General features: G+C 42.7%; 1 protein-coding gene and 1 long non-coding RNA gene across 2 annotated transcripts in view; one reads left to right on the forward strand and one right to left on the reverse strand.

The window, feature by feature from the left end:
• Positions 1-282: 282 nt before the first annotated feature.
• On the reverse strand, positions 283-9,546 carry LOC144586804 (uncharacterized). Its single transcript, XR_013541836.1, has 3 exons — positions 9,452-9,546; positions 5,431-5,538; positions 283-417 (listed from the first exon to the last, which is right to left on the reverse strand). It is a non-coding gene; the product is annotated as an uncharacterized LOC144586804 (long non-coding RNA).
• A 1,573-nt stretch (positions 9,547-11,119) lies between these two features.
• The window catches only part of LOC110080775 (LON peptidase N-terminal domain and RING finger protein 1), a 47,659-nt gene continuing 31,028 nt past the window's right edge, over positions 11,120-27,750 (forward strand). The window contains exons 1-2 of the mRNA XM_020796942.3: positions 11,120-11,470; positions 23,734-23,852. Coding sequence (XP_020652601.3) covers positions 11,164-11,470; positions 23,734-23,852 — 426 coding nt within the window. The 5' untranslated portion in view covers positions 11,120-11,163. The remainder of the gene's footprint in view (positions 11,471-23,733; positions 23,853-27,750) is intronic.

Consider the following 27,750-nt stretch of genomic DNA (forward strand, 5'->3'; position numbering starts at 1 on the left):
TCTCATTAGATGGCCAAAGTACTGGAGCCTCAGCTTCAGGATCTGTCCTTCCAGTGAGCACTCAGGGTTGATTTCCTTTAGAACTGATAGGTTTGTTCTCCTTGCAGTCCAGGGGATTCTCAAGAGCCTCCTCCAGCACCACAATTCAAAGGCATCAATTCTTCGGCGGTCTGCTTTCTTTATGGTCCAGCTCTCACTTCCATACATCACGACAGGAAAAACCATAGCTTTGACTATTCGGACTTTTGTTGGCAAGGTGATGTCTCTGCTTTTCAAGATGCTGTCCAGATTTGTCATCGCTTTCCTCCCAAGAAGAAGGCGCCTTTTAATTTCAGGGCTGCTGTCTCCATCTGCAGTGATCATGGAGCCCAGGAAGACAGTTGACTATTCTGGCACATTAGGTGTTTTCATTAGTTGCTACAAAAGGGGTGTAAAAGGAAAAAGCATCAATGGGTACCATTTTTGTTATTCACCACCAGTCATGAGAATTAGTGTATTCAATGGCAGTGGCATTAAACCATTGACCTAACAAAGTGTCATTAGCAATGTCGCAGGGTTCTTTACAGACAGGAATTAAGCAAATTCCCAGTAGTCCATGCATAACATATGCCTCCTGCAGGCAGAAGTGAGAGACGTTCACAATTTCCACCAGCCTTTAAACAGGCATGCAAATCTTCTCGAGCCTCTGCGACACCTATTGGAACAGTTCCAAGAATGAAAATACAGCTCAACAGCATCAGGGAGTTAGCATTCAGCTGTGAGATAACAGCTGCTAGAAAAGTTTCAGGAGTTTCTGGAATGTGTTGCTGATTTAGAGTTCTTTTTGCATCAGCACTCAGCATCTTTAACATCCCCCAGGTAACTTTGGGCTCAGTGCCTTCAAGTCGGGTTGGGCGCTTCTGATGATGCAGAGTCATGTGGCCCCACCCCAGGGTCATGGCTGGATTGAATTCCGGAATAGGGTCCTGCAGGTTGCAATGCCAACTCATTCTTTCCACGATATGGCCTCACACACCGAGCTGGGATCCACAAAGGACATGTGGGAGTAATCACAGAAGCATAGCCGCAACCCCATGCTAGTAGGCATGTGACAGGTGAGTGAGGAGGTTAAATATGTATTGTGTGTCTACAATGAGATTTAAAGGTTGATCTTGAAACATTTGAAAGGTAAGAACAATTGCTGCCAGCTCTGCACGTTGGCTAGAGATTTGAGTACTAGTGAAAAAGGTTTTCCAGGTTCCTGGAGGTTGCTGAAAAGTAATGACGCCTCTAGTAGGCGCACCATTGGTAAAAACAGAGCATTATGGAGAGGAGTAGCAGAAAAAAGAGGGGGCAAACGAAAGGGTACTTGCTGAATGAAAGTTAAGCGAGGGTCTTTAGGAGGGTTGAAACGTATGTCAGCAACATAGTCTGAAAAAGCAATCTGATAAGTTAATGAGGTGGAAAAGAAATGATAATAGTCAGCCTTGGAAATAGTTAAGTAACAATACAGAAGATCCCAGCCTGTGAGTTGTTTAGCACAATGATATCCTTTGATTGCAAGGTCTGTAATCACACTTAGAGTAAACATTTCTCAGAGAAGTATTAGGTAAATAAAGCCATTCTGCTATAGCAATAGCCTTGACAGATTTCGGGCTGCACAACAATCCAGTAGGCAGCTAGGGAGAGGTCAAGACAACCAGCTGCAAGGGACCAAAAGAAGGAATGTGATCAACCATGGTACATCGCAAGGCTGCATTAATTTGATATATGGCATGTTTCATAGCCTTGGTGATAGGTATGGTGTCAGCAGGAGACCAATGTCCCCAGAGTGCATTAAACAAAGGTTGTAATCTATGAGTAGAGGCACAAAAATAGACGAGCCCAATTTAAGTGCTTGAGGAACTGTTGCAACTGCACTAATGTAAATTGTGATGAAGTTTTTAGTTCTGGTAAGAACAGAGAAGATGTAGTTTGCAGCAGTTTGTGTCCTAGATAAGAAAAAGGAGGTTTGTATCTTTTCTGGAGTTATGTGAAGACCTTTTTTCTCTAAGCAGTTAGCTAGAGAATCACAGACAGTCATGGGGAGGGATTGCTCTGCCACCAAAATGTCATCCATGTAATGATATACAAGCAATTCAGGGTGTTCTAAACGAAATTGCTGTAGGGCTAGACCCACAAAATATTGACATAAAATAGGAGAATTCAACATTCCCTGAGGTAAGACCTTGTACTGGTATCTTTGAGTAGGTTGGGAATTGTTGTACACAGGGACTGTAAAAGCAATTTTTCCCTGTCTTGTGGTGCCAAAGGAATGGTGAAAAAACAATCCTTGAGATCCACTATAATCAACTCATAGTGCTCAGGAATCAAATTTGAGTTAGGTAAGCCACACTGCAAAGGGCTCATAGGTTGAATGCGCTTGTTAACTTCCTGAAGGTCGTGTAACAAATGCCATTTGCCAGATTTCTTTTTGATGGTGAAAATGGGAGCATTCCATGGACTGGTAGAATACTCTATATGTCCTTGATCTAATTGCTCCTGAACTAAGGCCTCCACTACGTGGAGCTTTTCTTTAGACAATGGCCATTGATCGACTCAGGCACGTGGTCCAGGGAGTCACGTTAATGGCAAAGCTGTGTCAGATTGCATAGAGGCCTGTATTATAAATTTGTCTGCAGTTGTGCATCAATCTTTTTCAAGAGATCCTTACCCCAGATGGAAAAGGGAATATGCAAAATATAAGGAGTGACTGTGATTTGTCTAGGAGAGCCACCTAGGCTTTCCAGAACAATGGGCTGAAGGCTTTTCTGGGCTTGCTCATAGTCTCCAACTCCCCAAATGTTGTGTACTGGCTGGGTAGGACAACTTTCTGGCCAGTCTTTCTTTGCAATGATGCTAACGTCCCATATCAATTAGTCCGTTTAGGACCAGCAATCCCATTTTAAGAGGGAGCTGGGGCTGCAAGTGCTCAATGGTAGTTAAAGCAGCAACTAGAGTAGAACCAAAACCTCCAGTACGAGGGTTGGCAGGACCCATCTGTGTTAATGGAAGGAACAATACTTGAGCAATAGATTCACCTGCAGGAAGGACCTGTGATATATTAGACCAAATCTGAATAATTAGAGTTCCTTCAAAATCACCATCAGTGACACCTGGTACAACAAATAAACCCCGTGCAGAGATGCTAGAGCGGGGGAGAATGAGACCTACAGTATCTTTAGGTATTGGTCCATGATGTGCTCTTTTGACTTTGTAGACAGCAAGAGGGAATGGATAGTTGACCTCTTCAGCTGTTATCAAATCATGATCAGCACTTTTAACAGTAGGATGGATTTCATGAACTGGGGTACTATTCACTGAGTTCTCCTCATTTGACCTGGAGCTGGAGGACCACCTGACTTGGAGTTTCCTGGCAGTGGAGCAGACCGGCATTGATTGCCCCAGTGGTCACCCTTTTGACACCATGGGCACTTTTTAGAAGACTTAACAGAGGGTTTGCAATCTTTAAAATTGCACCCCAACAAAGATGCCATGTGTGAAGGATTTTTACTGAACTCACAGGGTCTTTGTGAAGTTTATCTCCAATTTCATCCCCATCGGAAAGCTTATAGCTTCCCTCCTCCTTATACCATGGACAATAAGTATTTATTTCTTTTAATAAATCCTCTACCAGATCAGAAACACCATGATGAACCTCTCTGCGAAGCAGATAAATCAATTCCTATTCGTGTCTTTTTTGAAGTGGTGAAAGGGAGTTTCCCATTGTGTTTATTTTTTCACTGAATACTCACCGGGATCCTAGAATGGATGAAGAGGCGTCTGAAACCCGAGCCGGGCGTGGTGAACTGTTGATGGTCCTACTCTAACTGCATTCTCTGTTAGACATACTTAACTAGCAACTAATACTTGTCAGGCAGAATTGGAAGAGATCTTTGAATATTTTCTAAGTACAGTATAAGCCAGAAACAGGATAATTATTTTATACTTTGTTCTATTCCTTGTTGACAGCTCTGGCAGGACAACTTGTTGCTCTATCATTTCAAGCATCTTCAAGGTGACACCTTGTGCTGCTTTTAAAATATCACCTCTGTGTGTCTGAAGAAATGGATTATAATGCAAAAAACCTCACACTGAAATAAATTAGTTTTAAAAGCATCACAATACTTTTTCTTTTGATTGTTACTATGATATTATCTGGGAAGATAGGACTGTTCTAGAGATGGGGGTATTCGTTTACGTACCTTAAACAGGCAAGGTAGTCAGACTATTACTTATTAATTAATGTATTTTTTATTTACAAACCAAACTCCCATGTCAAACAGAACAGCACAGGGCCCTATTCTTCCTGACTGATTACTATAGTGATGCTACATGTCAGACACTATAGGAGGGCTCTTCAGCTTTATAAAACTTCTTAGGCTGTGTGACCTACTTTGCAAAGAACAGTCCTTTATTTGAAGCCATTCCCTATTTGATAAGACCCAGGGTGGATCTGTTTCAAATCCCAAATTAAATCACAATTTAAATTTTCAAAAAAATCAGATTTTTAATAAATGGATTTTGACAAATTTAAATCATGATTTAAAAATCATTTTGAAAAAAATCATTGCTTTTTATGCATCCTCATAAGACCTCTTCTGGACTACTTTATTCAGTTCAGGGCACCACGCTCTAAGAAAGATATTGAAAAGCTGGAATCTGTCCAGAGGAGGGTGACCAAGATGGTAAAATGTGGTGACCAAGCCCTATAAGGAATGGTTGAGGGAATTACAGTCACTCTGAGTACAGAAGATTGAGGGATAATATGATAGCCATACTCCATGATGTGTAGTGGAGAGTAAAAGACTAGGATCCAAGAAACCTAGATTCATATACTTGCTCTGCCATAAAAACTCACTGGGTAAAACCACTACTCTGGTATCACATTTGCAGTTGTGCTTCGCTTAACGATTACCCTGTATAACGATGAATCTGTTTCACGATCGCAAAACGATGTTTTAAATGGAGTTTTTTCGCTTTGCAAAGATTGGTTTCCTGCTTCGGGAACCGATTTTTCACATTACAGCGATCAAAACAGCTGATCATCGGGTTTTCAAAATGGCCACCGGGTGCTCAAAATGGCTCCCTGCTGTTTTTGGACAGATTCCTCGCTCTACAGGCAGCAAAAATGGCTGCCCCTATGGAGGATCTTCGCTGGATGGTGAGTTTTTCAGCCCATTGGAACGCATTGAACGCCAAGAAATCAGAAGGAGACTGAGGCAGGAAGGACAGCAATGAAGGAAGTAGGAAATACCATCAGATCTAAGAATGTGTCACTGGATACCAAGACCAAGATTATCCATGCTCTTGTATTTCTAATCATCATGTATATGTGTGAAATCTGGAAGTTAAGAAAACTGACAAGAACAGAAAATGATTCACTGTGCTGGAAGAGAGCTTTGCACATACCTTGGATTGCCAGAACGACAAGCCTGGGTTTGTAAGAGCTGAGCTGGGCAGTTGAAGACTGGACCTGGAGATTATTCATTAATAGGGCTGCCATGAGTCGGAGGCAACCTGATGGAACAAAACAACTGAAGTAATACATCTTAAGAGTCTAAAGAGCATCTCTTCCTTATAAGAACAACTCCAAAATCTAAGATTACCTAACCATACTACTACAAGCCATGAATGGGCTTGCTTTTAATGGGAAGCCACCAGATCTCCAGTGTACAGTAATAGAAAAAAAACATTCAAAGATCTGTTTGCATTAAAGGCTGGCATGGTCAATCACAGTGTCTTCTTCTGAATTCAGATGGTTTAGTCAAGCATAATTCATCAACAACACCAATGGCTAAAAGCACACTGAGACAAAAAATTACTCTTTAACAAGCTCCACTTAAAATGAAATCCAGCAACTCAGAGATGCTGTAGTGTTCAAATTGGATGCTTCAAAAGAGAATGACCCAACTCAGTCCCTATTTAGACATTATAACTTGAAACCTTGTAGGGCAGTAAGTGTGGTGGAGGACAGTGTACAAATGTCACACACCCAATGTTCTATCCCATCTGGAAGTCCCTCAGACCTTCACAACTTTGCACCGATGGCACACAGGTCTAAGTGACTTACAGGTGGGGAGGCACAAGAAGTTAAACTTTCTTACATTCCTGTACATCCTATTCTTAAAGCACTGCACTGCTGCAGGTAATAATACCTGAACAAAGTTTTAATTTTTTCAACTAAGTGTTGTTTTCTGTCTTTTTAATAGCAGTGGTTTGATCTATAACAATAAGCAGGAAATAATACTAAACACTGCACAATTTAAAAAATATAGTTTTCTGTGGTATAAAAACTCATGAAACTATGGTTGCAACATTTAGTGGAACAATGTGATTTCTGATCCCAATTTCTTCTCAAACTACAGTCTAACTCATTATCTGTAGTTCTCCAGATGTCACTCGTCTGCAACACACACACAATTGTTCCAATCCAGCACAGTTAATGGCGATGAATGATGGGAGTGGCACTTTAACAAGGTATGAAGAGTTCCCATCCTGCCCTTCCTGATTTAAAACAAGAAAAAGAGCATTCCAACCTCTGTTTGCATGCAAATAAGTAGTATAATGGGGATGAGAACCTGTTAACTCAAGCAGGATTGTTCAGATTTCGGAAAGCCATGATTTCTCATCAACTGTAATGGCCCTTTGTATCAATCAATCAATCAATCAAAGCTCAAATTTGGACAAAAGCAATTGGTGAATGTGCTGAATACAGAATTGCTACAGGGCAGTAGTTCCCAACCTTGGGTCCCTATATGTTCATGGGCAACAATTCCCAGAAATCCTGGCCTGCACAGCTAGTGTGGAAGGCTTCTAGAAGTTTTAGTCCAAGAACATATGGCGATTCAAGATTGGGAAGCACTGTACAGTATAGGGGACCTACATTATCAGAGATAACTGCATGTTCCTAGCCTTGCTGATATGCTTGAAAATAATCAGTTACTGTAACTATTGCAGCTATACCATAACTCTTGACTGCTCTATTATTAAAAGGGAAGCAACCAATTTTTTGAATGTTTTCGCCATTAATATGTGAAAGCTTCCCCTTTGTAACACTTTGGGAAATTAAGACTGTTTATGAACTTTTGTTGATGTTGACAAACACAAAATGCAAGCAGTAATATTATTGCTTATTCATTTCTTCAATATATTATTACGCCCAGTAGGAGTGTAATATGATATGCAAATCATATGTTAAAGGAAAACCTTATTTCCTGCTATTATGTTTTCCCTGCAGGCACAAAATTATTTCAAGCATAATCAGACTTGTAAATGAAGTCCATGTTTATCTCCCTATTACTAGGCACAAAATGAAAGGAAACTAATTTGCAAAATGGAGGCTGAGGCAAGCTCATCCTAGGACAATCTGACATGTTTCATTACTTCAAGTTGTTTAGCTAAATTACATGCTACCTGTATAATCTAATTTGAGCCCAAGTCAAAATGACAGACTCAAAAAACTCAAAACCAAAACAGATCTTCAATACCATAAGATTAACATAAAAATGACAAGTGACAAATTAAGAAGCACTTCTACAGTATCTTTTAGAAAACCGGCAGGTGTCAATCTTTCTTACAGGTGGATTCCATAACTGGAGTTTTGCAAAAATAATACTTTACAAAACAAACAAATCCAACCAATTAACACCCTAGGATCTGACAGTCAGTGTAATACCTGGAGAAAGATATAATAGCCCATTAGTGGCCTTTCATGTTTTTTAAATGCCTTAATCCTCTGAGCTGTATGAAGATATATTGTGTAAATGTTTGTTGCCACAGCAACCAACCATTTGAGTGGTAGTCTTTGAAATCCTAGTTGACAATTCCTTTGTGACCTAAAAAGGCTGTGTAGTACTTCAGCTTCTAAAAGGGAAGATCTTTGGTATTCTTTATAATAAACAATTCATTTGCATGAAAGCACACTGCTGAGCTCTTGGAAGCAAACATTACATTCAATGGTGCAGAAAAGATAAACCTTGATTTCTAAACAGAAGACTGTTTTGAAAAAAAACACACAACTTGGTTATCTTTTTCTAGGAAAGAATTGCTTAGGAAGCTTTTGCCTCACTATGTAAACCAGGCCTAAGCATAACAATGAATGAGTATGACATGCTCCCCTCCCCCCTGCCCCTGCAAGACTGCCATATGTAACAAGTCCACCCGTTCCCACTTGTCATGACAGTCTAAAACAGGGACCAAAATCTTGTTGCATAGCTCTACTTGGGCAACAGGAATGATGTCACCAACAACAGGCCACTAATTAAAGAGTTTCTCCTTCGACTTCAGGGCACATGCAGTGAGATGAAGTTGTGCTCACTTGAAACTGAAGCAGCAGTCGGTTCATTGTGCAAACAGTACTTTGCAGCAGGATACAGTACTGGCTACTGTTCAAGGAAGCCTGGCAATCTCTGGTGGCTATCCTGGCTACAACCCCTTACCAAATACGTGACTGAGTGCTTGATGTTCTTTACTAGTCAGTGAGAGTCTCTTTGTGGAAGCTGATTTATTGATGCCCAGACCTCTCCACAAATTTCTAAGCAGTATGTACGGAACCATCACAAGTTTAAGGGTGTAGTGTAAATGTTGTAAGGCTTCTGTCCTGCTCTCCCCATCCCCATTTTGTCACTGAAAAGAGACACTGAGAGGACCAAGCCATACAAGCAGAGAAATGCATCCTTCCTGCTTTTATGTTTTCTCACCAGCAAGTGATTTCTTAAGCTCTTTTGTTATATATGGTTTCAGAATTAGAAATGGAAGCTGTTGCTTACATTTTTGACACAGTTCTGACAACACATACACAAAGAGTCTATGTTTCCATAACTGTCCCACTTTTTAAACATGGCATCTCACCCCATCTTATCACAAATAGCTTTGAGAACAGGACTTGGTCAATCTGCTTTTTTGGGACTGCAACTCTCTAAATGTGCCAATCAGTATGATGACCACACCATAGTTGTAGCTCCAGAGCCTGTAAATGTTTTGACTAAAACTCCCAGTATCTCTAGCTAGAATGGCCGATAACTATCATAGCCTGAAGGATTCTGGGAGTGGTATGCAAAAATCAAAACAAAACAAAAAACCCTCTACAATTTCGAGCAGTTTTGAAGCCCATCTCAACATTAAAAGGGTAAATTGCAAGACTTGGAAGCAGAGTTCAACCTAGGCAGGGTTACCCTCCACTGCACCTGCACAGCACCTTCTCCCTGATTCCTCCGAGGCTGTCCAACATGGTTGCGTAAGAGCACCTTACCCGGCCCACACACAGTTTGTGGAGATGCACACAAAAGCCAGGATTCCTTTCTGGGCAAACCTGCACAGGATGGAGCCATTGACTGTTGTTGTTTTGGTTTTTTTAATCTGCAACTCTTTGACATCTGGCACATCCTGTACTCTGTGGACAAACGAATCCGGAGGCGCGCGTGATTCTTACCCAACCACAATACCACCCCGCAACGCCAAGCTACGGGGAGTTGCGGGCTCAGGAAACTAGGGCGAGAAGCGGAGGCCGAGGGCAATAAAAGGACATTCTCGGAGCGGACTCGGCAGCCCACGAGCTTCTCCCTGCTAGCAAGGGAGCCGCCTTCGCCCGAGACCTCTCGGGGGACGGGGGGCGGGGGGGGGAAGACGACTCCAGGCGCACCCGAGAATCCATTCCCTCCGTCCTCCCTTGTTTTCCCTCTCGCAGCACCGGCGCCACCCTAGACTCAACCCCCTTCACAACAAACGCCCAACTCCAGGTTCCGGAGGTTATGAAACGCGCTCCGCAACGTGGGTTTCACAACAGAGGCGGGCCTACGGCGGCAACCAATGAAGCCACGCTCCGGCTCCGTCACATGGGCCCCACTCCGAATTTTATGTAATATTCGGAGCGCTGCGCTCTCTCTCTCTCTCCCCCCCCCCTTACAAAACCTAGTACTTATCCACTGTTTATATATGATCGAAGGTGAACAGAAGGGGGTCGGTGGGCGGAAAGCTGTCCGGAGAGAATGTCATCCTCCGGCGCCGCCCAGTTCTGGCTTAGGGGGTTTCTCTGCCTCCTTTTCCCACGCTGCCGGACCGTCACCTTCATTTTTCTTCCCTTCCAGCCCTCCCTCCCGCTTGGTAACCGGGGAAAGAAAACTGCCTTCCTTCCTTCCGCGGTCCCCCAAAGTTTTCCCGACAGAAAGAGAGGCAACTGGTGCGAAGCGACCTAACCTAGAAGCGGGGAAGGAACCCCAGGGGCTTCCCGTCCATCCTTGCCTCTTCCTCCAAGCCTTTGGGAACGGACCGATTGCGGGTCCTGGTGAGGTGATCCCGGAAACAGGCGAGACAAGAAGGGGCAGGGAAACGAGAGAGAGAGAGAAGGAGACAAACAAACAGAGAGAGAGAGAGAGAGAGGATTTAAGCGAACCCTCCAACAGAACCACTGCTCCAGGAACTGACCTCTCCAAAAAAAGTAATCTGTTCGCCCAAGTTTCCGCACAGAAGCTACAAAACAAGAGTGAAACGAGCTCCCACGTTTTTAAGTTTAGGAGACCCTGGTAGGGGGATATCAGAGCCAATTCTAATTCTTGCGCGCGCGTGTGTTTTAATAAGTTAAACGTCCGGATGGGTTTTAGAACAAAAGGGTCCCGGGTGACGAATTAAATAATATTGATGGTAGGTAGCAAGCGAGCGGAACCGATCGTTGTTGGTGAAGTAAATGAAAGTGATCACAGTCACAGCTTGGGATCCAGCTCTGTTGGAAGGCAAAGGGGAAGAGGGGATTTATTTATTTTTTTAAAAGCAACAACAAACCCCTGAAAAGTTGCCGGCCAGTGGGAGCCTGCGCCTTTAAGAGCGAACGAGCCGGTCGGGCTCCCGGTCTCGTCGAAAGCACCACAAGAAGGTGGGTTCCCCTCTGCCGCTTATAAAGTCTTCCCCGGAGCCCTGCAAGGAGGAGAGAGAGAAAGAGGGAGAGAGAGCGAGCAGCCCGGAGGCGCTGCCTTGGCTGCTCCCGGGACCTCCTCGATGCGGTCCCCTTTCGGGCCAGTTTGCCCTTTGCCCGTTGCCCCGGGAGGCTCGCCTTAGCCACCTTCGCCTGCCTGCCTGCTTCGGCCTCTCTCTCTCTCTCTCTCTCCCCCCCCCGCCGCCGCCTCCTTGCCGGCGGCAGCAGCCGAAGCCATGGAGGTTTTCCTCTGCCCGGCTTGCCGCTTGGTGCTGTGGGACCCGGTGACCGTGTCGTGCGGCCATTCTTTCTGCCGGCGATGCTTGGGCGAAGCCCTGCCGGCCAAGTGCCGCCTGTGCGGCGAGAAGCTGGCCCTGCTGGGCTCCCGGACGGTGGCGGGCAACGTCCTGCTGTGCAACTTGTTGGAGAAGTGCTTGCCGAAGGAGACCAAGCTGGCCCGGCTGAAGATCGACGTGGGGGACCTGCTGAGGGAGCGGGACTACCGCGGAGCGCTCAAGACCCTCCAGAAAGGGGTCGACCTGGGTAAGGCCCGCCGGGAATGGGGCGGGATGGAGGGTGGGGTGGGGTGGGGTGGGGGCGCCCCGAGATCGGCGGGTCCTCTGGGCTCCTGCCTTTCAGACACACACCCAACGGCGGCGGGTTATGCAACTTGTCACCATCTCGCGGGCTGCCTTGTATAAGAGGCGAGGGACACGTCTGGATGACAGCTTCTCGCCCAGCCAAGCCTTCTCTTCCTGCTCCTTACAGCCGCCGACATGTAAACTTTCATGCCACGGAGTTGAGCTTGTTTGTTTGTTTGTTTTGTGGGCGGGCGGGGGGCATCTGTTGTCTTTCTTACTCGTTGGGGGCCAAATTATTATTTGCATATATTTGGCATATGCACGCACACACACCCCTCAAGTTTCCTTTTGTCGCCCAAGATGAGAGATGGAATCGGGGAGCTAATGGTGGCAGGGACGACATGGGAAAATAGCTTATACAACCGTGTTGTGTGTGGTCTTTATTATTATTATAATTATTATTTTGGAGAGTCTTTTTCTATTTGGGAGTCACTGCCACTGATGAAATACTTATTTGGGGCCCTTGAAAAGTTGTGTCACACAGTTTGTAGCATCAAAATTTCTTCTGGGGCAGAAGGGCATGGGTGACCGCTTCCAGTGTGCCCATATAAGCACATAAGAAAAAAAGTTAAGCAAATCTTCATCACAGTTTCACAATTTACGTTCCTTTTCCCTGAGAGGGTTTTAGAAGTATGTAAAATGTTCAAGGAGTGGTTTACCATTATAGTAGTTAGTGGTTACTTACTGCTTCCATTCTTTTACTTACTAAGCATCCTTCAACAACAAAGAATGGGACATTGCAGCAAACTCAAGACGATGTGAGGATTTGAATCCAGCACACTGTGAGCTTCACTAAAGCACAGAGTGCTTAGTCACAGTGACTCCCCAGAGAAGAGCCTCTTTGTGCTGTTGGCTGATTACCCCCCTTCCCAATTCTGACTCAAAGTTACAATTTTTCCTTTCATAATGGGAGGTGACTTTTAAAAAAACTGCTTATTAGGCAGAACTTCAATAGATATTATTTTTCCACTGTGGATAATATGCAGTGACCTGGGAAGTTGCAGCTACTGAATTTGGATCACATAAAGGTACAGTGCCTCTGTTAGGGGTGTAGCGTAGGACAGGAGGCCAAAACAAAAGACAATGGTAGTCTGTTGATAATTAGGGAACAATCTGTATCTGTCACCTTATTCCCTTCTTAATAGTCCCAAACTGCAATCTAGGATCAGGCTTGAGGTTAGTAAAGTCAGAGATTCACCTAGCCGTGGTAAGGTTTAAGACTGACCTATGGCATTGACTCATTCAGACTTTGTTCCCGATGCAAAGCTCTTGCATTATTCCTATTCATCACTTGTAGACAGCCTGTTATAAAACCCCAGCTCTGAGTTTGCAGTGACTCAGATAGAGAGCACAGGTGTTCTAGAAAAAAAAATGCAAACAAAATGAGCCAGACGAAACTTGCAGGTGAAAATATTGTTATCAGACTGGTTTCCAGTTCTGTTATTTCCTTTTCATGTGGGGCTTTTGTCAATGGGCGGGGGAGAGGCTTTTCAACCTTACCCACACACTGTTAATTGCAAAATTAACAAGAGTAAACCTAGGACATGGTCTTTCTAGGACCTTGTCAGCTGCACAGGAATAATGTGCCTGGATTTTAGGTACTTCCTATGTACAGCTCTCGCATGATAAATGAGAAACACTCAGGGCAAAAAGTGAAAATAACGATAAAGACTAGGTCCCAACTGAGTCTTGTCTGGGCTGTTTTTAGCTCATCCAATGTGATGAGTTAAGCTTAAAAAAAAATCTAAAACAACAACAAAAACCCCAAACCTTAACCACAGAAGGAGTTGTCTTTGTGAAAACTATTCTCCTTGAAAGGACTAAAGAGTCTGGGGTGCCAAAACAAACAAACATAGATAGAACCTAACACAATAATTCACCCAAGAAATGTACTGCTGGTTTTCTTTTGTTTTTGTTTTGTTTTGTTTTGTTTTGGAGTTGCAGTGTGCTTTTTTTTTTTTTACCCGGACTGTGGAAAAGTTTAAGACTTTTTTTTAAAAAAAGGCTCCACTTAAGGATTCTTCTTCTGTAACCACAGACATAGTTTTGGACTGTATCCAACACTGGATTTCCACTAGTGGAAGAAAGGAATCCAGGACAACAGTATATGTGATTTTCCCTTCCTATTGCAACCTTTCCCCTGTACACCCCCAAAACCTGCTCTGAAGGACTGGGATCCCTGCCCACTGGTTTTCAGCAAGCTTCTAAGCTGTAGCAGGGAGAGGAAGGAAGGGAAGCAGTCTTTCAGTTGTGTACATATATCATGCTGGATTAAAGCCATAGCTTTTGCAATATTTTAGTACCCTGTGATAAATCTGGATGCAGTTTGGAGCCCTAGAATGGTCCAAAAATGTCCCTGTAGATTTCTGTTTTGCTTATGGAAGATTAATCTATACACTGTTTACTTTGACCTAAGTCCCAGGAAACCTAGATCTGTCTAAGTGGACACCGCAAGTACTGAGGTCTAGCACATGGAGCAGGTATGGTGAAGCTGTGGTCTTGCAAGTGGTGCTGAGCTGCACCTCATCCCATCACTTAAAAGCCATTGGCCACAGTAGCTAGGACTGATGGGAGCTAAAGTCCAGCAACATCCTCAGGGCAACAAATCCCCCACTCCTAACTAAAAGAGCAGGTGCAAAACACAACAAAATGATTTTACTGCGATCATTGGCCACCATGAAACATACACTGCTAATTGGGAAATAAATCTGTTGTCTGAACTTGGTGATAAAACATTTTCTGCTATTCAGTGTTATCTTTTCAACTAAATTATTCTCATTTAGGAATTAGTAAATGTCTAGTAAATATTTCATTCTAGAGATAACCGTTTTCTTTTTAGCACATGTGCAACCAGTTTTTATTGCTCTGATGGTAGAAAGATCTGAAACCCATACTGTTGAAACCCATTAATTTTGCAATAAATCACGGGTAGGAGTGGAGAATCTGCCAGTCTCCATCCAGCCCACATCATTCTTGACTGTTAGTTATGCTGACTCCAGTTGATGGGAGCTGGAGTCTCATGACATCTGGAAGGTCATAACCACAACTGTGGGTATGTAGCCTAAACTGTTCTCCAAAGCACTTAGCAGCTTGTCCATCATGGCATTCCTTATTCCCTCCCCCCCCCCCGTGTAAACACATAAGCAAATGTGTGCACTATACACAAGCTGAAAAACTCTAATCTGGAACAGCAGATCTTTGCTCAGAGAGTCTACCACCTTCTTGGCTGAGCTGCGAATTGCGCACTTCGCCTGGGTAGTTTCGGTCACCACCACATCCGGACAGTGGCCTTGTACCTTCATTAGCCGTGAGGTGACAAGGAACAATCCAACAAGGGCAGTTTCCCCCACCACTTTACATTTCTTCCAGGAGGAACTCTAACTCTCTCTCTCTCTCTCTCTCTCTCTCTCTCTCTCTCTCTCTCTCTCTCTCTCTCTCTCTCTCTCTCTCTCTCTCTCTCTCTCTGTGTGTGTGTGTGTGTGTGTGTGTGTGTGTGTGTGTGTGTGTGTGTGTGTGTAATGCATCTCTGTGACAGTAAAGGTGCTTCCTCGGGGGGAGAAGAAGTTACATGTGCTTTGCAATATTGCCTGTTTGATAATGTGGTCTCTTACCAGCATACAGTTTCAACAGTGACATTACAGTACATAGATTACCATAGCATTTTCATAAAAGCTCACCAAACTAGACATTGGTCCTTTTAACTGTTGCATTTATTGTTTTATTTTTCTTCAGTTCATAACTTCCTTGTACAGTATGACTCTCCTGCCTAGTAACTAGGCATCTCAGACCTCCTTATACTCAGTAGGCATCTTAAAAAAATATTTCAAGAAATACATCTTAATTAACCGAAGAACAGAAGACAGTCTACTCCCCCCCACACCTGATCCCTGGTTGCACCTGCTGTAATAACTTTGGGAAGAATCTTTCGACTGCATTAAGCTTTTATAGGTCCCACTGAACTCAGCGGGTTCGTCCTGGGGTTAGATGCACCCAGAACATGCTGCTAAATTTTCTTCTGGTGGAGGTGATGAGGAATGGGTGTGAATATCATTTGATTCAGCTTTTAATAAGAACTGATAAGCTTCATGTTCCTGTGGAAGTGGAACAGAAATCCTGCAATTCATAATAGAGAAGACCAGACAGACACCTTTGAAAGGTGGGAGAAAATGACGCTGCCAGATTGGTACACCCCTCGGATTAGAAATCAAAACCTATCTACCAATCTCTCGGTGCTTAGCGGTTCAAAAAAAGTCAACAAGCGTATGCCTGTGTAATCCTTTCCAAAGTCTTAATCTGATTTCAAACAGTTTAACATGCAATAGAGGCAATTCACTAAGTCGGTATAGCTCTTGCGATCCTTCTGAAATCCATTGGACCCATGCGCGGGCATTAAGGGATTGTTTCCAGTTCTCTCTCTCTTTCTTTCACTCTTACTCTCTCTCGCACACACTGTTGGTAATGATTATGCAGATGATGTGGGGATGATAAACTTTATCTTCCTGCCTGTGGTAGTATGGGATCTGGGTGAGGAGACAGAGAAATGCAAGTACAGGGGACACTTTTATTATTAGGGATTCATGTCTAACATCCATAAATAGCTTTATCTAACGTTTCACATTTTTAAAAAGACATTAAAAATCTGCTGAAGTTAATGCATATCCAAACTGAGCTGTTGTGGATACAACTATTTATCTCATGTGCAGGAACACAAGGTTTCTTTTCAGGAATTCAATAAGACTCTTCTGTAAATGCTTTTGGACAGCTAGTGATGCATCAAATGAGATCCGTTAGTTTCTGTACTTTTCCAAGTGGCAAACATGAGCAAGGACCGGATGACTCAGGACTCCTTGATTTGAGCTCAGCATGGCAACACTTGTTCTTGTCTAATGATTTGATGGACAGTACAGAGAGAACTATTTATGACATAAACTCGGAGTTGCAACTTTATATAAAAAAGGCTCTTCACACCAAGACAATGAGATGTGGAGCTCCACAATTAGCTGGCTTGAGCAGCAAAGATCACGAACGTACTTTTAGAGTCCAGTGCCTAGATGAGAGATCTCGGGCCCTCCAGATGTTTGTGGGCTGCTGCTATCTGGCCATTAGCATCTTGGCAGAAGTTGAAGTCCAGAAGCATCTGGAGGGCCACAAGTTCACCATACCTGTCTGAGAGGCTGGAAAATTGTTTTGAAATATTATCATATTCCTTCACTATGCACCAGATAACCACAATATGTACATCTAGGAACAGAAAACTTTTTCTCCTTTATTCTTTGTATTATTAAGCATTTCTGTATCAATAGATTAAACCATCATGAAGATATTTAGAAAAAAATGTTCATGTGAAGTTGTACCTAGTGTGCAGCAAATGTGGGAACTGAAGTGTTATAAATTGAGTCCAGCGATGGACAAAGAATGAGTGCATTAAAATGCTATTCAGTGCCACATGCTGACATGTTAATTAAAGAACCCATAGTTGTTAATGAAGCTAACAGTGGAACATTTCTTCCCAATCATTTCTAGTGCTTATAAAGGACAAAGTATTAGGCGAAAGGCAGCATTTGTCAGATTCCTGTTACTTGCCCCCACAATAATTATTTAAACCCAGGTTCTGGAATCATGATTCATTCTTTCTCTTCATCTGCTGCGTAATGAAGGAGCATATGTTACACTTCAGTTGGAATGTAGGGTAACTTGAGAGGCAGATTATGGGAGAGAGGATGTATTTGACACAGGGCTGCTATTTTCAGCCATCACCTTGTGTCTTGCCACCGTTACATGCAGGGACCAGAATGCTGTTCCCCTGTATTATTTATTTATTAGATTTATACCCCGCACCATCTGGCAACCAGGCCACTCTAACACCAGTATAAACAGCAATATTAAAACATTATAAAAAACAATTTAATACATAGCCAACAGGATAAATTAAAACAGATGGCAATGAAGGTGGTAAAAAAGGTGATGAAAAGGATGGCAAAAAGGATGGTAAAAAGGGAGGCTGAGATCTTAATGCTCGGGGAAAGCCTGGCGGAAGAGCCAAGTCTTCAGTGCTCGTTTGAACCCATCCAGCGAGGCTGCCAGGCAGATCTCAGTGGGCAGGTTGTTCCACAGGTGGTGGGCAACCACCGAAAAAGCCCAGTTTCCTGTTCTTTCCCTCCAGGCCTCCTTTGGGGTCAAGGCCCTCAATGCTCTGCCTGTGAAGAATGGGTATCATGTACAGATCAGGCTCAGAGCAGGTGTTTTGATGGGTACAAAGGACCTAAACCATTTAGGGCTTTAAATGTTATGATCATAACCTTGAGGTCAATGCGGAAACGAACTGGTAGCCAATGAAGGGTGGCCAGAGTGGGGGAGATGTGCTTGAATTTCTCCAACTCAGTTATTAATCTGGCCGGCAAATTCTGGACCAGTTGAAGTCTCCACATGAGCCTCAAGGGTAGCTTCCCATAGAGAGCACTGCAGTAGTCTATTCTTGAGATTACGAGGGCATGAATCAGCGTTGTGAGTGCCCCCATGTCTAGATAGGGACGCAGCTGGGCAATCCTCCGAAGATGGAAATGTGCCGTCCATACCACAGATGCCACCTGAGTTTCCATGGTGAGATCCGGGTCCAGGCAAATGCCCAAGCTGCGACCTCACTCTTTGTGAGAAGAGTCACTCCCCCAAGGGAGTGGGAGTTTCCCAATCCACTGATGCCAGGGCCACCCACACCCACAAGATTTCAGTCTTGTCCAGATTCAGCCTCAGTCCATTTGCCCTCATCTACTCCAGAATGGTCCCCAAGCAGCGTTCAAGGGTTGGAACAGCATTCACTGTAGTTGGAAAAAAGGAGAGGTAGAGCTGGTTGTCATCAACGTACTGATGATACCAGGCCCCACAACTCCAGATGACCTCACTCATTGGCCTCATATAGATATCAAATAGCATTGTCAAGATGATCGACCCTTGCAGAACCCCACAATTGAGGATCCACAGGGTGGAAATCATCTCGCCGAGCTGCACTCTCTGGGGATGGTCCTCCAGGAAGGAATGGAGCCACACCAAAGTGAGGCTACCAATCCCCAACTTGGAGTGCCACCTCAGGGGATACCATGGTTGACAGTATCAAAGGCCACTGAGATATTGAGGAGGACCCTTTATTCTTCTATGGTCTTTCAATGTGGCTCACAGCTGAACTTTTCTAAGGTTCACATCACTAGGCTAAATGAATGAATCTTTATGGTCCAGCCTTCCTAAACCTTTGTCAGAACTGAGACCTTAGTTTTCATCTGAAGGCTCTCCACCCCCACCCCCCGGACTTTTTCCTCTGTTTCAGAAAACCCACAAACATCTTTCTTTTGGTAGGGCAGTGCTTGTTGCCTCTGGAATCCCTACATAGTTCTGCTTTTGACCACCCAGCCCTTTCCTGCTCGGAATAATATAGGGTAGGGCAGATTCCCCAACACATGGGTCCTCCAGAAATTTGGACTCTGACTCCTGTCATTTGCAGCCAGTATGGCTAGTAAGTAGGAACCCTGGGGGCTGTCCAAAATTTCTGGGGGGTCACCAGGAAAGTCAATATGGAGAGTAGAGTATATAGAATAGAGAGATGGAGAGGAATAGGGAGGTGAGACTGTCTTTAGGGAACTCCAACAACATATCAGAAGTCCTTTGTGTGTTTGTCCTCTGCTATGTATAACTGCTAAATGGGCTGTGCAGAGCAATCCATATGTGATACCATGCCATTGCAGATCTTCTGTCTCTCTCACTAGAAGCTGGGTATCGTCATGGCTGCTGCCAATCAGTAGAACACATTTTGGCCTTCAACTGCATATCTGCACAACAGGCAGCTCAGGGTAGCTGACGGTATCAAACTGCATGTGCAGCATTTTACTAAGAACGTAGAAGACATGCATCTAATATGTCTAGGCATACCTGAGACACCAATGGTTTGCCTTCCTAAGCTTATTAATTCCAGCACAATACAGTGTTTCTTTTTTCAAAACTAGTTTTTAAATAGAACCTTTTTAAATACAGCCTGTTGTAGACTGAACTCAGAACCTTCTTTGATGTTGTATAGGGATATATGCCCATTGGTTTTGCTAGACCTAAAGCCTAGCAATAGATCTGGAAAATGTCACAATCTCAAACTCTGTAGATCAGCTCTTGATATAGAGAAAATCAACACTGTAGCCCCAGCCATCAAAGAACTTGGATAGCCTCAGATATGCTTGAAATTTGAGAGTTAAATTTATGCAGAGTCAACATGGTGTAGTCGCTAGAGTGTAAAATGGAAACCTCCACCACTTAACAGAGCCCACATAGTCCAGGACAGTAATGGTTGAGTCAGGAATGGCAAAACAATTTGAACATCTCATGTAAGTTTGGCAATGGATTGTGGTCAGAAGTCTTAATAGATTCTGGGCGCACCCTTCCTTGCAATCTACTAGCTTCCCAGAGAGACAAAAGGTAAGGGGATGAGGCTTGTTGCCTGTAAAATCTAGGATTCTCCCTTTCTCACTGAAAAGTCCTGTTGCAGTGGCATATTCTTAAATTCCATATCTGAAGAGGAAATGTGTTAGTTGCTAAAGCTGGGAAAGTGCCCCATGTTTTGTTTGGCATCCACTCTACCAATCCTTTATTTAAATAAATATTTGGTAACTGAGATCCAAGTCATGCACATTACCAGAAAACCTCTAAATAGCAAATACAGTACCATTAGAAGGTATTTTGAATGGTCAAAACCCATGGGTGGTTGAAAAATTAATGAACAATTGACTTTTGAGTGCTGCATATATCTTGGCAGATGGACAAAGTAGTTTTGAGGCAAAGCTACTTGTGTTTCTCTGATGTTCTTTTCCTTCACCCTTCATTATCTACCAAACTCTCTCCTTCCTCATTTGGGCCATGCTTGTGCTTTCTCTCAGAGAATGTTCATTATAGGCATGGGAGGGGACAGGGAGAGAGAATAAGGTATGTTTTCTCAGTTTCCAGCTTTCTTGTGTTTATCTGAAGGTTCGAAGAGAGGTATGTGCTGGCTGAAATCTAGCCGCTTAGTGTCATAAATTGCACTAGAGTAGGCCCATTGAATCAATAGGGCTTTGGTGAGTCAACTCTAAGTTTTGTTGACTCAAATACATCTACTTTAATTGTGATTTACTTTAACATAGTACAGTAAGTTACAGTTAGAGCAGGCCCATTTGACTCAGTGGAAGTGACAGAGGAGTTGACTCATTGTAGACCCCTGAATTCAGTGGGTGCATTCTAGTGCGATTTATTACACTGAGCAACAGGATTTGGCCTGCTGTCAGAGATCCTGCCTTATGGAGAATACTTAAGTGTGCAAGGAGAGAGGCTGTATGTGGACAAACTTCAGATGTGGGGATAGAAGATGGGACAGCATTTGAACTTGTGTCCATCCTCCATCAACAGTTGTTGAACCTATGAGCAGAATTTTCTTCCTCTCATGACTATTCACAGTGGGAATACTGTAACCCTCCCTGCCCCCTCCCTTTGCATTTCTAGTGGGTTAAGGGTTGTGTTACCTTTTCCTCAGTGTAGTTTGATCATAATAGGCTCACACCGATGTTTGCACGTATTTGTCTTTCTTCCTTAATTACGGTAATTTTTTTTTCTGGTGAGAAGAAAGATGAAAGAACTGATGAGAAAACTAGGGAGACTTAAAAGTGGGAGAGAATTGAAATGTGGTCTTGCCCTTGGTGGCCCTTTTTATTTCCCTGGGATCCTATGCACCAGTGATTCTCCTTGCATCCAACCCCCCACCCACGCTAATGAAAAGGAATGAGATTGTGTATTCCAGGTTTTGCATTAGGATGATAGGAATCTACAGATCCCCAAACCAAACAGACTTAGACAGGCTTAAACTGAAAATAAAAGTGGTCACTTTACTCACAAGGTTGGAACTAGTTAATAAACCATACTAAGTTAGCTATTGGTCAAACCTTCAGTTACATCTGCATCACACTTTCCTTGAACTCTGTCCCAACTCCCTTCATGTTGACACCACGCCTCAGTTCTTGGCTCTCAAGAAATGAAATACAGTAATTTCCCCATAACTGCTCTCAAACTTTCTCAAACCACCATTTTCTGCCTCTAGCAACGCTCAAGCTGATTCTCAGGCGCTGTGATATTTTTGAGAAAACCCTAACCCCACCATGAAATGCCGTTAGACAGGGAGTGTGTTTGTACAACAAAACCTCTTCCTTTTGTCTGAACAACACTTTAATCTCAACTATATAAAATAAACATAACATCATTTAGTATACATTGGTTTTGCATGTGGGGCATCACAGGAAGTGATGTAAAGTACAGTATACATTAGGAGCTTGTTGATATTCTGAGGAGAGGGCATATTGCTCCAAGTTCTTGCTAAGCACTTTATGACGAGAGATTTTTCTTATCTCAGAACTGCTAGATTGTACCATGGTTATGAGGAATTTTACTTTAAAGATCACGCTCTAAGTATATCTAAATGATTGAATTTTTTAAATTGTTTTTTTTCAAAGAGAACTGGCTCTTGGATGACTTTTTCCAAAGTTTCCACATTTAAAGATAGATACAAGGGTCAGGCGTCCGCTGATTTATTTCAGTGGAGAATGTAACTCACACCGCCCGCATAGAGGCTCCCTCTGTTCCATGTTCCTCATTGTCTTGACATCTCTGCAATGGAAACTCTTGTTGTATAATCACTTTCTGCAGTGCTGGTAGGTGAATCACTACTGCAGTACTGATAGGTGAATCACCACAGCAAATACAGCCATGTGCCTTTGGTTTTGATTTTTAAGTTGTGGAAGCTCACAGGACAAGATAGGATAAGGGCTCTGTTTTCAAGCTTAGACAACATGGAAACGAATAGTTTTAACCCATCTCCCCATGGTATAAGAGCAGGACTACATGTCTCCAGCTGCAAGCCTAGTCGATCCTGTCCTTAAGCATGCAGGACTGATAGACAAGTGTGTGTGTGTGTGTGTGTGTGTGTGTGTGTGTGTGTGTGTGTGTGTGTGTGTGTGTGTGTGTGTGTGTGTGTGTGTGTGTGAGAGAGAGAGAGAGAGAGAGAGAGAGAGAGAGAGAGAGAGAAGAATATTGCCAATAATCTCAACAAAAGGAAAAATAGTTGAGATCTGGTGAATATTGTATTCTAAATAAAGTTTCATGGAGGGGCCAAAGAAACTGCTCCAGGTCACAAGCTTTCCCTTTGCTGTTTTGAAACATAATATTTTAGTATGATGGTGTGGCCGCAGTATAAGATACTAACAGCAGTCAAAGCTGCCTGAGTAACATTCTTTCTTAACGAAAACAGCAAACCCTCCCCATGCAGAAGAGAACTATCAGTAGCCTCAGTTAGGACGGCAGCCCAGACGTAAAAGTCCCTATGGGAAATCTTATTCTGCAAATAAGGACTGAGCACACTTACTGGGTGCAGGATGTTGATGGACTGATGGCGAGGAAGCAGGGGGAAGAAAATTAAAGTGGAAAAAAAGAGGACTTGGAATGGAGTAGCAGAAGTCTTGAACAGGCAGCATTCTGTTTTGTTTTGCAAGGCCCGTTCGTTATTAAAAGATAACCACTTTGATAGATTGTTGATATCCAGAGCACCTCTGGAAAAAAGCACAGATTCTGCTAGCTGGTTTCTGTCTTCGTCCCTTTGTTTTTATGTTGTGATGGAATTACACAAGCTGCAGTCCTTAATTATTATTTTATTATTATTTACTTTATTTATATACCACCCATCTGGCAGCCAAGGCCATTTAATTTTTCTACTTCTGCATAGGGATTGCACTGTTCATTTGGCTATGGGACATTGGGCCATGTGCAAGTAATCACCAAAAATGAACAGAAGAATCCCATATACAGTACTGGCTATCTTTAATTTCAAATGCATTTATATCCCACCTTTGAAGAAGAACTTTCAGGAGGCAACAGCAAATGCTAAATTATTATATGAAAAATTGTGAAAAGAGCTAGCAAAGTTAAAAAACAATAACTTTGGCAACCATGTTTGGCAGCCATTCCTGTCAGTGTGACTCCTTTTTTGGTTTTATTCTGGTCAATTATCCCTAGAGATTTATGCTCTCTTGTGCTAAACTGATGACTTTTGCTTAAAAATGTCAGCCATGCATTACTGCTTCATTTGCAACGGAGATGTTCTGCTTCTGCCTGTAGCGCCAGATGATGTTACACTGAGGCTGTGCCGATCAGAGGTGTATGTGGCTTTACAGCGATACCCAGAAGCTCTGGAGGATTTGGAGGTGCTGTGCAGACAAGAGCCAGGAGAATGTGAGGTGAGTTTAATGTCCCTTTTTAAATTGTGCTCCAGGGCAAGTATCTGACCTTTCTAACATAAGCTGTGAGAGGGAGCAGGATTTTGTAGAAGATGGAACCTGTGCTGAGGTATTGTTGCAACACACTCCCCTGATCCAAATAGATGGAAAGTGAACCATTCCATTTTGAGGCACTCCTTTTTTTAATGGGTGGAGAGATCTTCTGTGAATCTCCAAATGACAGGGTTCAAATTATGAAGCCAATTAGATTGATTTTTAAATCACTCTCCTTCCTTGGCTACCCAAAGCCAACAGCATAAAAAAACCCTGTACTTGTTCTAGAGGATTCTTGGGCCTCAGTGAAACTCATTGACAGATTTGGTTAGTGTGGGCAATGAGGCATGCACCAAATAGGGGATTCATCCATCCACAGTTGCTCATAGTGCTCTTGCTGTCTGAACTTTATGGGTGAATCATTAACTGCAGAAAGTGTCCATGGAAAATCTTGCACTACTTGATTTCTAGGATGGGAAAGATAGTGAAGTCCTTTTGGCCAATTGCACAAGTCCATGTGTCTATAGCCAGCTGTTTGCTGATAGTCGTAAAGCGAAAAATCGGTCCCCGAAACAGGGAACCCATCAACGTGAAGTGAAAAAACCCAATCTGAACATCATTTTGCAATCACTTTTGTGATCACAAAAACTTCAATATTAAGCGGATTTATCATTAAATGGGGTAATTGTCCAGCTGGGCATGACTGTAATTGTAGTTCAAGTTGTACACTGCATATCTTAAACCAAGAGGGGAACATTTGATTCTCCATATATATTGAACTCCATCCCCCATCTGCCCCATTCAGAATAGTTCCTAGTACTATATGGGAATATGGTAACTGTAGCCCAAAACATACAAAGGTCCAAAGTTTCCCTACCCTGTACTCAACACACATTTTCTGGAAGGAGCACATAGATCATTATGTGAGTCATCCTTTCAGTTCTTCCAAATTGGTTTGTGAAAACCGAGAGCAAGTGTCTGATGCTGAAGGGCAGCATAGAACATGTTCACTTGTTACTGTAAATCTAGTTCTTGAATACCAGCCTGTGGCACTGGGATAGCTGGAACAGTTTTGCTGGGTGGATCTTATTCAGAAACACACTAACCAAATCTGTCAATGAACCATTAGGTTTCAAGACGAGAATGCAAACACAGCATTCTGTTAATTCGATCAACTGCCAAATCTCATTACATTTACTGGCCCTCAACAATTCAGCTAGCCCACACCTGAGAGCTGCTTGGCTTTCTGTCAAATGCAGTCTGTATTCAGTCTGTCTCATTGCCCAAATATCACTAAGTCAGTGGAACAGAAATTGTAAAGGGACGGAAGGGAGTTCCAACCAACTCCTGCAGTGAGCGCATGTGGAGTTGAGCTAGTCTGATGATTTTAACCTAGTGAAAGCCTTTGGTTTTTTTAAATTAAATTAATTATTAGAAACATAAAAATGAAAACTTATGAGGTTGCTTTCAAATGCTTGTAGCAATGATCAACCACACCATGGAATTATAATAAAATCATTATTTTTGTAGAGAAAAGTAGTCTTTGTCAACAATATGAGAAGAGTGAATTTGACACTAGAAAGCAAAGTTTTTTTATTTTCTCCATTGAATATGAGGCTGAAGACAGAGACAGCCTGAGGGTTGGGAGGAGGAGGAATTTCACTGCTCCTGATATTATTTCTCTCCAAATCTGGCCGTTTTAACCTGACAATGTGGCCTTCTACTGTTGAGCCTCTTGAGAAATCTCTGTTCTGAAACAAGACTGAGATACCAAAGCCTTTTTCCTCTGCTGGAGGAGGAAAAATGTGTACATATTATAAATGCAAAATTCCTGATTGCTAATACTAAGAATAAGGCACTTTTGTAGAAGCTTATGTTGGTTTTTTTCTATAGGATGGCCCCAAGACATGGTGTAAGGAAAATACAGCTGATGATGTCTAATTCTTAGGGCCGACAAAACATCAATCATCATATTTTCCAATATTCCTTTCATGAAATCTGCCCCCAAAAATGAAGTGTGAAATTTTTCTGAGTTTCCCCCCAAAACCTCTCCAAATGTTCTTGTCTTTTGTCAAGGACAACTTTTTTAAAAAGTTTCATGTAAACGGTGTGAGGACTAATCTAATCAGGATTTATGTGTTTGCTAACTGAGCCTCGTGCAGCCAAAACTGTGCTCATGACCTGGGGTTCAATCCTACATAGCCGGCTCAAGGTTGACTCAGCCTTCTATCCTTCCGAGGTCAGTAAAATGAGTACCCAGCTTGCTAGGGGGGCAATGTGTAGCCTGCATAATTAACTTGTAAACCGCCCAGAGAGTGCTTGAAGCACTATGGGGCGGTATATAAGCAGCACGCTTTTGCTTTTCCCCCCCTCAGAACTATTTACAGTCACTCCTGCCAATCTAGCAGTTTGAAAGCATGTAAAATGCAAGCAGATATATAGGTACCACCTCGGTGGGAAGGTAACGGCGTTCTGTGTCTAGTCGCGCTGGCCATGTGACCACGGAAATCGTCATCGGACAAATGCTGGCTCTATGACTTGGAAATGGATATGAGCACCGCAACCTAGAGTCAGACATGACTGGACATTTGTCAAGGGGAACCTTTACCTATTTACAGTACCAGTAAATTTGAAAAATCCATTTAAATTTCATCTGCTAACAAAGAATGTGTATAACATGAAGGCACAACATGCAAGAAGTCACAAGAAAATAATGTACTGTAGACAAATATATAATTATAAGAGCAACTTGGATATAAGCAAGATATGAAGTGACAACATGCAAAAATAGCTTCAAAATTAGCCATTAACACAACACAGCATTTGCCCTTAATCTTCTAACAGCCTACTAGTCAGATACTGTATAGCAGTTTGGGTTAAAGATCGAGGGAGAAAGACTTACTCCTACCTTTCCCAAGAGGCTGTTTTTGAAGTCTCAGGTGAAAGATGAGGAACATTGGTCCAGATTCCAAAATATCCATGTGGTCTGTGGGAATTTATATGGAAAAAGTCCAGGACAAAATAGAAAAAACAAAATAAAAAATAAGACAGTGAACCTCAGCAGGAGATAGAATAAAAGGAAGAGAAATGCATGTTGATTCGAAGCTTTTTACAAGGAAAAATCTAGCTCTGTATAAAATCACAAGGAACAATTTTGATTAGAGAAGAATTTTCTAAAAAGCAATAATGAAGGTTACACAGAACGGTGCAAAGTTCTGTGGATCCCTCAGCATTGGAAACACTTAACTCATTAGAAGAATTTTTTAAAGTTTTTGTCTCAGTTCCAGCAAAAGAGAGACATTTTAGCGCACAAACATCACATGGTCTAAAAATGCTGGCTGCTGTTGTATATCACGGTGCTGCCTTGTCCATGCTCTGGCAATGACAAGATGAAAAGGAGGAAAAAGTATTTTGTAACAGGCCAATGCTTTCTAGCATGACATTTTTTTTTAAAAAAAAAACTAAAAGTTACTGTTCTGATTAATTTGGAGTAATAAAGCATGAGTTACTGTTTAAAAAAATTGCAACTAGAATGTAAGCATTTGGGTGGAGCAGAATTATAACTGTAATTATTTTTTAACTTTCCAGGCTGTCAATATAGTCTGTACAGTATAAGAGCAGGCAACTTCAATGGGTCTGGTTTTGTCCTACTGAGACATCTGCTACAACCTTCCTCCAACAATGCAATTTTCCCTCCATTTTTCCCCAAACTGGAAGCAACTGGAAGTTCATATTCAGTTCATGTGCAGACAAACACACACCCTCATCTCCTGCCACAACCAAGTGTTTCTGGAGCAATTATAATCTTTACTAGACACCTATATCTACATACACATGCTCCCCCCACACACCCATCTCTACAGGG

Source organism: Pogona vitticeps, chromosome 2 (assembly GCF_051106095.1).
Source record: "Pogona vitticeps strain Pit_001003342236 chromosome 2, PviZW2.1, whole genome shotgun sequence".
NCBI classification, from domain to species: domain Eukaryota; kingdom Metazoa; phylum Chordata; class Lepidosauria; order Squamata; family Agamidae; genus Pogona; species Pogona vitticeps.